Raw genomic sequence first — 13,996 nt, forward strand, 5'->3', positions numbered from 1 at the left:
GCTTCAGAGATTACTTCCCTGCATCTAATTCTGAAAACTCATGGATAAGGAATCCTTTTGAATGTGGTGATGTACAACTAACAACTCTATCTGCGGAAGAGCAAGATGCACTTGCTGATGTCACTTGTGATGGTTCACTGAAATCAGTTTTCAAAGAATATAGACTAGAACAATTCTGGGTGAAGGTTTTTCCAGATTATAAGAAGTTAGGTGAAAAAGCTTTGAAACATCTAGTTCCCTTTTGTTCCACATATCTTTGTGAACAAACATTTTCAACATTTTGTTATATGAAGAACAAGCATAGAAATCGGCTCGATGTTGATCCACATTTGAGATTAAAAGTAGGAAATATTGAACTGGATGTGGAAGGGATTGTTCGGGACAAAAAGAGGCATGTTTTCTCCCATCGCATTTAGGTTTAGTAGCTGCTAAACATGTCATAATTTGTTCAATTGTAAACTAGACGTTATTCATTTTTGCGTGGTAATATCACAAATTTTATGGTCTGTTTTTAGTATACCTAAATTCCTTTGCTTATTAGGGGCTACCCCTTATTTTTTCCAAAAAATTGCTTCGCACAGGTAACTACCATGGAGATAACAAAATTTTCAAAAGTAGGGGGTCCATGGCTTGGCATTTGAAAAACAAGGGGTCCGCAGTTCTTAGCTAATTGGGAACCACTGTTATAGAGGGTTAAAGGGGGGCATTCTGGTGGGTGGGGAGGGGAGGAGACAGGAAACGTGGGGATACAATCTAGTCCCACCTGTTCCCAGGCTCGTTCTTTCCCCCTCTCTGAAGCTTCCACTAGATGGGCAAAAACACCCATCTAGCTAAAGTACAGATTCTGTAAGTCTCTAAGCTGGATACTCATAACCCTGTTATTTTTTAATTGTTACATTTTAAATTATGCTTATAATTGGTTTTATTGTTTTAATTACAGTTTTATTTTTAATTTCATTTCATTATTATTAGCCATCTTGAGCACAATTTTGGCGGAAAGGTGGATATACATTTAATAAATAATTATCTTTTTGAGGAATTTGGGCTTGTGGTCATGTTTTATAGTTGTAGGTTAACTGGAATGCATGATAGATATAAGCCTCTAAGACAAGTGTGGGCAAACTTCAGGTTTGCTGGATCTACTTCTCTTTTCAACAGTACATCCTTCCACAACCTGAGGCTCTCCAGATGTTTTGAACTTCAACTTCTATCAGTCCCAGCCATCATGGTTTATCATCAGGAATCAGGGCCAGCATCAAAGGCAGGCATGGTTCAGCATCCTTCGAGAGCATACAACCAAGCAGAGGTCCACTGACAAGAGCCTTTTCTTCTCCATTGCAACCTGTGTGTCTTGCTCTGGCCCAGATTATAGTGGAGGTGAGCAGGAGGCCAGTAGATGCCACTGCCTACTTGCTACCTGTCAATAGAGCAAGTGGTAGCAATGATGAGAAAAAAGATGAGGAGCAATAGCTGCTTGTGATAATTGTGGTGAGAAGGTAGAGTCACTGAGGGAGGGGCCTCAGTGAGGGATGGAATAGCTGCATAATACCTTCTCATAGGTAGCTCTAAGAGCCCTCCATCAGGAAGCAGTCTTGTCCCATTGATCTCAATGAGGCTTAATTCTGAGTATAGGATTGCACTATTAGGTTGCAGTCCTGTGCACAATTACTCAGCAATAACTCCCAGTTAAAGTCAATGAGCAGATATACAGAGGTTTGCACTGTTAGATTAAAAGGCTTGGGGGTGGGGAGTATTTACCTAGTGCAAAAATTACATCAGCATGCAAAACAACCCTGCATATGCCTATTCAGAAGGAACTCCCATTGAGTCTGGTAGTACTTATTTCCAGTACTGAGTACACCCTTTCCTTGGTAACCACCTACCAGATCTCATAGGGTGAGCTGGGGAAACCTAGAGAAGATTTTCCGATAAAGATCTTTAATATACATACAGGCACATGGGAGACACACCCTGTATAAGCCAAGATGCTTCTAGCCTTTGTTGTTGTTATTGTTGCTATCTTCCTTAGTCTATCTGTTACTTCATTCACACCCTGTCACCCACCTCTTTCCAAACCAGTTGTCTTTGTACAGAGAAGCTATCTTTTTCTGAAAATTAGCTTTCATTAATTAAATATCCACCAGCCATTCTGGGCCTATTAAGATGCAATCTGTCCAGCAGGTTACCATGATCATACTTCCCACAGGATTATTGTTCAACTGTCATGGGATAGCTTTGTCATTTCCAACTTTCATCATATTTCAGTCGGTGTAAGTAAAGAGCGGTAGTCGTCAATTAAAAAGGGAACTCTCATCCCCCAATGAATCACCTTGTGAACTCCTTGTATAAAACCACTTTGATTCTAAAACACACCCGAACTTCTATGTAGGAATCAAATCTAAAACCCAAGAGTAGACCATGTACGAAGTATAGGAATTACATGCAGAGATATTAACCTGCTGCAAGTGTGGCTGTTTTATGAGATTCCAGATGCCCAGAGAAATACTGAATCTGTGTATTTATCTCCCGCCTTCTCTTCCACAGAGTAATCCTATGGATGTGTACTAAGAAGCAGTCCCATTGCATTCAATAGGTACAGGACTGTAGCTTAAACTGGGAAAGGGAGGCGGGATAAAATACACTGCAGTCATCAGGGCGATACACCTTCACATCGTCCTAATCTAGCTCATCTGTCCAACCCTCTTTTCCTAGAGGCCTCCCCACATCTGTCATGGTCAGAGTATTCTCTCTCTCTCCCGATTCTTCCCTCGCTTATCCCATTTCAACCAATCACACATGATTTCCCACCCGCAAGCCATCCTATCTTCCAATCAGCGTTGCCCTTGCTTTTTGTAATACACATACATATATTTTTAAAAAAACATTCTTCCGCCCTCGTCGCTCCGCGCCTGATCCAATCAGCACTGCCTTTGGTAGTGAGTGACGGACGTCGTAGCAGAGGCGTAAAGAGAAAAAGAGGCGGGACGGATTATATCCGCTCCTATGCACATTACCCAGTGAAAGGACGCTGAAAGAGAGAGAATGTGTGAGCCGAGAGGGGGCGGGGCAAAGAGGTAACTCTCGCCCCCGCCCCGTACCGGCCTCTCCGCGCGCCTCGCAGCAGCAGCGCCAGGAGGCGGGGGCGTGGCTGAGGGCGTGGCCTGCGTGCACGGGCAAAGCGGCCCAGGCGGCGGAGGAGGCGGGGCTGCTGAGGAAGGAGTCGTTGGCGGCGGCAAAGAGCAGCGGTGGCGGACCGTGAGGGGAAGGAGGCGGGGTAGTGGCGGCCTCGCCATGGTTTTCCTCAAGCTGCGCGAGCAGGTGGGTGCCTCAGAGCCGTTGGGGGTGGGGGGAGTGGCCGTGCCGTCGCCAGCCTTATCGTCTCTGAGGGGGGCGAGTCTGGCCGGCCGTTTTCCCTCTCGGGTGAGGGTGACACGCTGTGGTGGTGGGGAAAAAGGAGCCACTATGGCGGCATTGGGAACGGAGAGGGGTGGGTGGGGTTGTCGTGCCCCCACTGCGCTGAATGGCTTCAGGCGCGGTGACGGTGCATGTGTGTGTGAGAGGAAACACGACGGAGCGGGCGCCTGCCTCTCGAGTAGCTGAGGGGATTGATTGGTGAGCGCGCCCGCCCGCCCGGGAAACGGCTGGGAGTGGTGTGGTGGTTGTGCTGCTGCGGAATCCCCACCCCCTTATTCTCTTCCTCCCCGCTCTTCACCTCCTACTATATCTCCGGGCTGCTCCTCCTCCTTTTCCCAGGTTACTCTGTGGCCTAGGCCTAACAGGTGGCAGCGAATCGTTTCCCCTCTTATCTTGCCCTTATTCCCGGTATCCTCGTGCGCTCAAGGCCGGCCCTCGCACATGCACACAAGAGCGCACAGAGTCGGCGCACGCCCCCCTTTATCATGCTCACTAGCTCCCTGCGTATGTCTCCACTTGCACCTTTATGCACTTGACTACAGGCGGCTGTGCAAACTGGACAGAAAGCGATGCCCTTTTGCCCTACATGGCAGTTGCCAAAGTGACTACTCATACTGTTCAGAGAACATCAGAAGAGCCCTGGTGGATCGCAGCAAAGGCCCATCTAGTCCAGCACCCTCTTTTCCTATGGGGGTCCGATCGGAATCCCACCAGCAGTGGCTTGTTCTGTTTCTGGCAAATTAGTGTTCATTCCACCAGAGGTATCTAATGTAAGAGCGTTCTGCTAAATGCACCAGCCTGCTTAATGTAGGCTGTCCCCTATCATACAGTGTTGTACATGTATCTAAGGGGCTCAAATAACACACTGGCATGCATCTGCCTTTCAGCCTGATCTATTTAAAATGAATCTCATCGTCCTATCTGATACTCATGCCCTTAACTCTCTGGTATCCCAGTCCATTTTAATGCAGTGCTGCTGTAAGCAATACAGATGCCAGATTTTATTTGTATTTTTGTCATGTTTGTGGCCCATCCCTCAAAGACCTCAAGTTATAAATGTCTATTTTATTTTGTCTTCATTATAACCCTGTGAGAGAGGTCTAGCTGGAATCAAATGTTTTAGTCACCTAGTGTGAGTTAAACAGCTGAGCAAGGATTTGAACCCAGATTGTCCTATTCCTAAACCAACACTAATCACACTGTCTCTGGTTTTCTGTGATTATACCATGATATCCTTATTAGCTTCTGTAGTTTCTATTAGTTAGAAAAATATTTTGAATTCTATTTCCTCAGCTGAAGGCTAGAAAAGAGAACAGTCCATTTTTTTTGCAGTATTTTACTTATCTGGCATATTAAGTGTCCATCTCTTTCTCTCCACCTCCGCCTCTAGTAAATTATTCATGTTGCTTTTGCAAAGTTTTTTCTTTCTCAAAGGTTCGCTGCCAGTGGGAAACATTGACTTGCTTTTCTTCCTGTCAATATATGCATTTAGACTTTTGTCTAGCTATGTTTATTACATAGCAGGATTCTCAATTATCACAAACATGCTTCTGTTGCATGTTTCAGGACTTCTCTTTCTGGCCTTGACATGTTGAATATTGTGTTGTTTATTTAAAGTTATTACAGTCTTCTAGCTTCCTATATTGCCTTTTCTGAAATGAACACACATTTGCATTATACTGGGGCTCTTTCTAGACCTGTTCTCCTGCTGATTGATCATTGTTTAGTTAATATTCTTATATCTGCCTCATACCAGTTTTTTATTTCCTGTTAGCAGACTTTTCCCATGGTTGTACATCCTTACTCATAGGCATGAGAAATACTTCAAAGATGAACACGTTCCAATTCCGCACTACTATGTCTCCTTATTCTTACATTGTATTCCTAGAGCTGAAATCCATTTTGTTTTTTTAATCAGTGAAATAAATAAACCTATTTTCATTTTCTCAGAGTGTCAGTGTGGTGATATGAGAGAACTAGACCCCATCTTGCGGGGAAGGAAAGGTGTGTCTTGCAAAATCATTGTATTGCTTGAATATGTTCCCTATATAAAAATGCAAACATACTATGTACAGTCTCTATATATTACCAAACAAAATGTGTGTATGGGGGGAACAATCACATTTGAAAGGACTTATACATTGGGGATGTGCTAGCACAAATGTTCATTTATTTTTTAAGAAGTGGGATGGAAGACACAATTTGAAGTGCAGCTGAGGTATTTTAATAACTGGAATTGTGAAATGACTGGTATCAAGTGATTATTGGAGGTTGTTAACAATTTGGTGCATTGCTGTTGAACTTTTTGTGAAGGCTGACTTATTGAACAATCCCAACTGAGAGAAACTCTGGAAATAAAACATTCCCTATATCTATGCAATAAAATTGCAATGTGAAATTAAACATACTGTTCTGGTTGGTTGAAAACATTACTTTTATTTTAGTATATTAACTGCCAGCTTTTGGATCATGTCTAGCTGGGGAATGCTGAGATTGCAGGACTCTCTTTTTTATGTTGATACATGCAAAGGACTGTACCCTTAGAAACTTCCTAGTGCTTCTAAAATTGTTTCCAAATAAATACTATTTTTATTTAGAATTCTAGGAACTACAGAGCAGTTCACTAGTCCTGCTATGCTGTTGTCCTGCAGACATCAGGGTAGCTAAGTCAGAAGTCCAAGCTAATGTCAGCATTATAAGCTAGAGAGAACAGAGCATCTCAGACAGGCTCTCTCTCATTACCCATTATTATTATTTATTCATGGCAGTGTTGTAGTCACAGAGTGGCAGTGGCATGCTGATGATAGCCATGCATGGAAAGTGTCAATCCTTGCCCCAAAATTGGGAAATGCTGCAGTGGTGTTGCCCTTATCCATAAGTTGTAACCATCCAGGCACAAGGACACTACAGCACCTTCAATAGTGTCAGCTACTGTGGCATGCCTAGCAACTGACGGGCTCAAGGGATCCCTGCAGTCAGGAGTCTAAATCTCTTGTGCCACTGACACATAGAACTTTGTAAACAAGGACACTTTGGACTGCCCAACACAGGGAAGGATGGACAGTTCAGAAGAATACTCCCAACAGTTGAATAGCACACTGGGGGAAATGCACAGGCTCCACAGGTCAAGGGCTCACATTCTGCTTAGGGAACAATACCCATGTGAGGAGAAACAGGTTCCTGCTAGGGAGGGAAAGGCTGGTGCTGAGGAAAGTCACAGTGGAATCCCATGTTAGCTCTCTGGGGTGCGAAACTGGAAGAAGTGGGATTGAATTCTGCTAGAGCAGAGGTGCAACACATCAGGACCAGGGGGCAAATCTAGCCCTCCTGGCATCCCAGATTGCCACACACCCTTTGCATGGCCCCACCCATTTCCCCTAGCCACTGGCTGTTTAATAGTTTCCTGGCCTTTCTGCAGTTTTTCCCCATTCTGAAAAGTTGAAATGTCTCTCCTAAGGTTTAGCTACTGGCAGTAAGAAAGCAATCTTATGTATATTTATTTATGACATTTATATCCCACCTTTTCCCTTCCAAGGAACCCAAGGTGGCATACATAATCCTCCTCTTCTCTATTTTATCCTCACAACAACAACCCTGTGAGGTAGGTTGGGCTGAGAGTCTGTGATTGGCCCAAAGTCATCCAGTGGGTTTCCATGGCTGAGTGGGGACTAGAATCTGGATCTCCCAACTCCTAGTCCAACACTTTAGCCACTACACTACACTGGCTCAGAAAAGGTCCTCCAGGTTCCATCATTTATTAGCCAGCATGGCTGGCTGGGATATGTAGGACTTTTTCATGTGTAAACATACATAGGATTCTGCCTTAAGAACTTTAAGTTAAAATATGCTGGTAATTTTGTTGTTTTCCACCCTGCCTCTTTGGTGGAATGCAGCCTTGAAAGCTCTGAAATGGAATTCAGTTAGAAAGAGACTCTGCATCCCTGTACTAGAGAATTGCCTTTATGTTGTGCAATTGAGGCAAAACTGGCCTTTTGTATACCAGGCCAGCAACATCCATGTCAGAGGCAAAAGAGTGGAAATAGTCAGAACTAGCCCACACAACCACAGGAACAGCCCTGCTATGTTGGTGGCCTGCAAATACCACAGGAAGACAACACATCATGGATTATTGTAATCCACCAGCCCACAATCCCAGCATTATACAATAGGACTGAGTGATTCCCATAAGGAGCTCTACCTCCTGAGGAGTAGCACAGGTTTCACACATAGGAGAACTTTCCCAGTAGAAATTAATTAATTAATTTCCCGCCTCTCCCTCTGGATTGAGGTGGGGAACAACACAATACAAAAATACTATAAAATACATAAAACTGGTTGAAAACATATAAAATGAATACATTGTTAGAATAACAGTCAGACATCTTAAAATTTGACTGGGTAGGCCTCCTGGAAGAGATCAGCCTTTATGGCTTTCTTAAATTTGGAAAGACTGTTAAGTTGGCAAATCTCTTCCAGCAGGCCGTTCCACAGTCTGGGAGTGGCAGAAGAGAAGGTCTTCTGGGTAATGGTTGTCAGCCTAGTTTTGGCTGACTGGAGTAAATTCTTCCCAGAGGACCTGAGTGTGTGTGGCAGATTGCATGGGGGAAGGCAATCCTGCAGGTAACCTGGACCCACCTATTCTAACTACATAATTTATCACTCCAGCAGTATCTAGGGACAGGGTGGATAAAAATCGATGATTTTTTTAAATGATTTTTTAAAATTTAAATATTTTTTGTTTAAATTGGATTTTTTTTTAATAAAATGCTTTTTGAGGAAAAATCTATCTAAAGATAGTTTTCTGTTTAAGATACATTATAGCCCAAAGGTTATTCATCATGAAATAAGGATTAGTTTTTAATTATGTAGCATGAGGCTGTTTAAATTTTTTGGCAAATGAATTCCATTAATCCATTCACAATGTTATGCTCTTCCAGAGGTTTCTGTACGATTGTTTTCCTTCCAATAAAGTACAGCAGAAAAGTTGCCCAAATAAGAATGATTAACCTATTAAACTGGAGATAGTTCACCTCAAAATAATTTCATAATTATCTATGATGTGTTTCTAGTAGTATAACTAAATCAGTATTTTTTTATATAACTGTAAAACTAATCTGAAAAGTTGCTATTCTAAAAATGAAATGTTCATCTGGTTGTAAATATTAAGATTATACCAGCAAGAATGAGTCTTTGGTAACTCTGAGTTGTGTAAAATATAGCGAGGAAGCGTGCACTTTTTTTTTGGGGGGGGGAAGTCACATGATTAAATCAAGTCTTTCTGAGTAGTGATTTAAATCAAATCCACCTTGTCTAGGGAGATTGCAAAGTAGTTGAATACTACTCTGGATCAAGTGGCCAAAGGGAGAAGATGCAGTGACTAGGCTGGATCTACGCTACTGCTTTAAAGCACTTTGTAACAGTTTTGAAAACGGTATATGGAGTGTGTCCTGGGTCCCAACAGTTGTCAAAAGTGCTTTAAAGCGCTTTAAAGCAGTAGTGTAGATCCTGCCCACGTAATTGACTGGGGTGTCTTACTGCAAACACATGTCTGTGCGAAGGGATCTATAATGGCTACCAGTCTGCTACTGAGCTAGGTTTAAAATGTTGGTATTACCAGGTTACCTCAAAGAATGTCTCCCCCTATACTGATCTCCCAGACCATGATCTTCATGGAAGCCAAGTTGTCTAAACTGTGGCCTACAGATTTCCATTTGGTGGCAGCAGGGACACAGGCATTCTCTGCAGTGACACCCACTCTATGGAATGATTTTCTTCTCTGTGGTAAGGCAGGCCTCAACACTAGTATTTTTTAAGCATTTATTGATATTATATCTGTTTACTTTGGCTTTCCCCCAGCCATGAGCTATTTTTGAACAAACTTCATGATACTTATGTGTTTTATTTTTTGTTTTGCTTTGTATTTTTAAACTGCTTTACAATTTGTTTCAATTAAGCAGTATATAAACATTACTAATAAATAAATAAAGATACCTAGCCTTGGTGGAATGTGGTGCTGGAGAAGCTTGTGTAGATCTCTCACTGAGAGAGACATCCTGGAGAACAGAAACAAGTAAGAGAAGGGAGGGGAAGAATTGGTATTTGCTAAATCCCATTAACACAGAACAACTATAGCACATTGAAAAGTTTTATTGGACAGTGTATGAATGGGGTTATCAGTCTTGTTCTAGCTGGGATCCTGTTTCATTGAAAGTGGCATGACTGCAGAGGATAGGTGTAGGTTTTTCTCCATGCTCGGTCTGGCTTTACCTGTTTGAGTAGCTTGCATAGGTACAGGAGTCTGAGGAACAGAATGGGGCAACCCTGTAGTGGAAAGACTGGATGTATACTGCCTACTATTGTTGGTCTTCCTAGAGGCCTCACTTATGGTCTACCTGCACTCAACATTTATGTGTGTGTTGTTGAGAGCTGTGTGGAAAAAACCCTAAAGAGGTTTAGCACCTGCAGCATATAGTGCCTCTGAGCTGGTGCTCACTAGGTGGTAGTATGCAGCTGAGTCAGAGAGAGTGGTACCATCTCAAATCCCATGCCTCCCCTATGGTGGTCCCTCTACTATCCACACTTGGGGATTCACTTGTTGGAAGACTATTGAGAAAATAGTTGCCTAGTTCATATCACTGCAGTAGAACACATCTTGCTTTGTGTGCCCAGGTCATGATCCTACAAAATGAAAGGGGTCATGAGGACCTGCAGTAGCAATATTTGAATTAGTGTGCCAGGCATTCATAAATAGAGAGCTGACCTATGTAGAGATTACAGGTGTGAGCTGTGCCGCCTTTTCTGAACAGCTGTAACAATGGTTAGAGTGAAGTACTTGGTGTTCAGGGTCCCCCTTTCTGCATAGTGCATACTTGTCTCCTTTTTGAGAGGAAGGATTTGTTAGCCAGGATCTGAAGAGTCATGGGGGACATCTGCAGCAATCCTACTTTGAGGAGTGGTATCCTTCCCCTCCTCTTACCTTTATGTGGTGCATTCCAAGAGCAGAAAGATACCTGTAAAGGTAGATGGCATACCTTTAAAAAGGTTTTAAGTAGAGAAGTGTTGGCAATATATTCTGAGTTCAGACTGGTTATGCAAAGTGTTCTCTTCAGTCAAATGTTGTTTCATCATAGTTCCTATTACTACAGTTCCCTCTTTTGTGCTCTACATTGGCATAAAATGAGACTAGAATGATACATCCTCAGGCCATGAACCCTTATAATTTGAGTTATGGGTTAATTGGCAGGTTTATATAGTGCTCTTAGTTTGCCACAATTAACAGCAGAACTATTTGGCTATGTCATATGTGGTAGCTGTGATGTTGGAATGAGAGGTGGTTTTTGCAGGGTGTTTGGACTCTCAGTAGAGTAAGTGGAAATGTTTTAATATATGTATCTCTTTGGCAGTATATTTGTTATACTCTTGCTGGGGGAAGAATGCAGTCTGAGGGAGTTTACAATCCCAACTAGGTCCTGCTCCTTATCTGATAGGCTCCCATCACTTGGTTTTGACCATTGCACTAGCGGTGAAGTAACTTTGTGTTGGTGTAACCCTCGTTATATGCTAGAAAAGATTCCTTGCTATAGAGGGATCTTCAAGTTCTGCCATTATCAGGGACTCCAGTCTGTATTCTCTTGTTCAGATGGCATAGGATTATGCTATTAGGAATGCTGCAATCTTTCATTTCTCTATAATGGTTTATATAATCACACACTTTTAGTAAAATGGTTGTCCTATACCATGGTTTCAGATTGATCTTTTTCACTGGCATACATACAGTTTAATGTTGTCTAGCCTCGCTTTCCCCAACCTGGTCCAAAACATGAAGGGCATTTTGGGCATTGGCCATAGTGGCTGAAGCAGATTGGAGTTGAAGTCCAAATCACCTATAGGGCACCAGATTGTGCAAGGCTGGTCTAGATTATCATTGCTGTTGTATTCTCAGGGCTGCTTCATATGTTATGCTTTTATTGCTTTTAGTTTATTTCCATAGATGTACAGTAATGATCACATGTGCTATTCTGTCAACTTTTACATAGAGCTGCTTTTTATATAGCAAAACTTATATTATCTGAAGCGCTCCTTAGAGCTGTTCCTGCTTTCTTAAATCAGGTTAGGCAACTTTTTCAGCCTCAAGGGTGGCAGCTTGGGGGTCTGCCTACAAACACATATGCATGCATGTGCACACACACAAGGTGAGGCTAACGCTCTTTCTATGCCCCTGGCTGTATTGGGATTGATTATGCTAGGAAACAGTTTGTGGGAAAGACTTATCCTGACAACTCAGTAAGACTGCTGATAGTCTTTCAAATACCTTGTATCCCTGCATGCCCTCTTTCCCAGGACAGTTGCACTGTCTTGGCATGGGAGATGAAATTGTGGCACACTTACAGTGGGCCAGACCAGTGGCCTTTGAGAGCTGCAGATTGCCGACTCCTGTCTTAAATAGATACCTTACATCAGACACGTTTTATTTTCCAGAGTGCTGTATGAGGTGGCTGAATTTTACTAGTGGGAAAAATGATAACTGTTCAGTATGTCCATTTATCTTAGGCCCTTTCTACACCTAAGGATTATCCCAGGGAAATGGAGGGATCATCCCTGCCTGCTTCCTGGATACTCTCTGTGTCATTTGCATGCACAGGGATGTTCCCGGAACAATCCTGGAAAAAAGGCGGGTATAGAAATAGTAAGTGTTGGGAAAATGCAAGGATGTTCACGCATAGCAGTGACTGATAATTTCCTTGAAGTGCCCAAGCTCAATATTTGGCTGGCTTTTAACAGTCCCACTGGACAGAGCTAATGAAGGGTAACTGATTTATAAATCAAATTCAAATTCTTATTTGAAAGGGATTGTATTATCTAACTGCATCTCGTGATATGGCACATACACGGTAGATGGCTAAGCAAAGGATGTAGATGGTAAGGTGCTTAATCTAAGGTGGCTAACAAATCTATGTAACAACTAGGAGTATTGAATACTCCTGCTCCTACAAACTGTGATTTCTTAGTGTGTGAATAATTAACAAGTGCAAGTGCTCCCTTCTGCCCCTTCTTTTTCTGCTGCTCCTATGCCAAACTTGAGAGGATGTTTTCTTTTTTTATTCAACCAGTTTCCTGTGATGTCTGAACTAAAAAAAAAGTGATTTAAATGCTAAATAGAATTCTAAACCATGGTTTGATTCTGGTTTGCAAAACAGGATTGTAGGAGATAGTTAACCTAGTTTCTTGGTTTGGACATCATGGAATGCTGACCCGGTTTGCACATCATGGTGATAGTTCTTGTCTTGTTTAATCCAGGAATTGTGGGGATTAGTGGAGTGCATAAACAGCATGCTCATCATTTCCACTTTTAATCAACAGCTGAGGGATGCCCTGTTACTGGGTGTTTCGTGATGTGCAACCCAGAGTTAAACCATCAATAAACCATGAAAATTGTTGAGTTAACTCTGGGTTGTTTAATTTGTAGTTTCCTGGTTCATATGCGTGCTCCACTCATAACAGTGATGCGTGAACTGGGTCACTGACTTAACAAGCGAGCAAGTTCCCTCCATGCTACAACAAACTAGGATTTTTGTATTGTCAGCATTTCTTCTGAACCTATGTCTGCTTTCTTGAAACTTAGCTGATTTGACTTGCTGCTTCTTACATAACCTTTATTTGAGTATTCTATATCACGTTTACATATTTTTGCATTGGTCTACATACTAGCAGTTGACTTTTGTTGATATTTGAAAAAGTGGAAGCATTGTCTACAAAATGTCTAGAATTCAGGGGGCAGAGAATGTCTGTCTTGTTTGGCGTCATACTCCATCACAGCTCTTAGTCCTGTTTTCCGTCAAACATTCCATCTACATCTAATCTAAATGTCTCACAAATTTCTCACTTAGCAGATATTCAGGAGCTATACCCATAATTTTACAGTAATAATGTCAGTTCACCTGAATTTGACATTAAAACATCAATTCCACCTCAGACATTTTGTTTCAAATAAAGACTTTAATAAAATAGTTCCTGCAGCTTTGGTAATATATTTTAAACGTTTATAACATGAATATAACTAAAAGATGTTATACATATATGTACAATTGTCTTGCTGTGCGTTCTGGGAAACCAAGGAACAAGGTACATAAGGAAATGTCAGCTACAGCTGTTTTGATGTGCAAACATTTTCACACCTACAACAAAGTCAGGCATCTATCTATGCTATGAGAAACAAACATTCATACAGCACTACCACCAGTACTCGAAATCTAAAGCCAAAGAATTGGCAAAGAACTCTTTTCTCCTCTTCCTTCCTTCTGGCGGTCTAAACTCTCTCATCCAAGCTCTACTCTTTGTTGGCCCTAATCTATAGTTGTAAAGCTATGGCAGATGGGGTGAGATTCGGTGTGTGTGTGTGTGTGAAATCTTATGAGATACTTTCTTTTAAAAGGAGGTGTGAAATACTTTTTATTATAAATTCCTATATACTATAGTGTGTAAAATTGTCTTTTCTGCTTCTTCTCCTGCATGAATCAAACTGTTACCTTTAATCAGAATAGTACTTTTCAAAGATCTCCTTATTGTTAAAGTCCCATATGAG

At 41.9% G+C, this 13,996-nt stretch overlaps 1 protein-coding gene across 1 annotated transcript in view; it reads left to right on the top strand.

The window, feature by feature from the left end:
- The first annotated feature begins 3,152 nt into the window (after positions 1 to 3,152).
- The window catches only part of ANKRD28 (ankyrin repeat domain 28), a 102,620-nt gene continuing 91,776 nt past the window's right edge, over positions 3,153 to 13,996 (top strand). Inside the window, exon 1 of the mRNA XM_063128690.1 lies at positions 3,153 to 3,318. Within this exon, the coding sequence (XP_062984760.1) occupies positions 3,292 to 3,318 (27 nt within the window). The 5' untranslated portion in view covers positions 3,153 to 3,291. The remainder of the gene's footprint in view (positions 3,319 to 13,996) is intronic.

The sequence above is a fragment of the Elgaria multicarinata genome, chromosome 1 (assembly GCF_023053635.1).
Source record: "Elgaria multicarinata webbii isolate HBS135686 ecotype San Diego chromosome 1, rElgMul1.1.pri, whole genome shotgun sequence".
In the NCBI taxonomy this organism is placed as follows: Eukaryota; Metazoa; Chordata; class Lepidosauria; order Squamata; family Anguidae; genus Elgaria; species Elgaria multicarinata.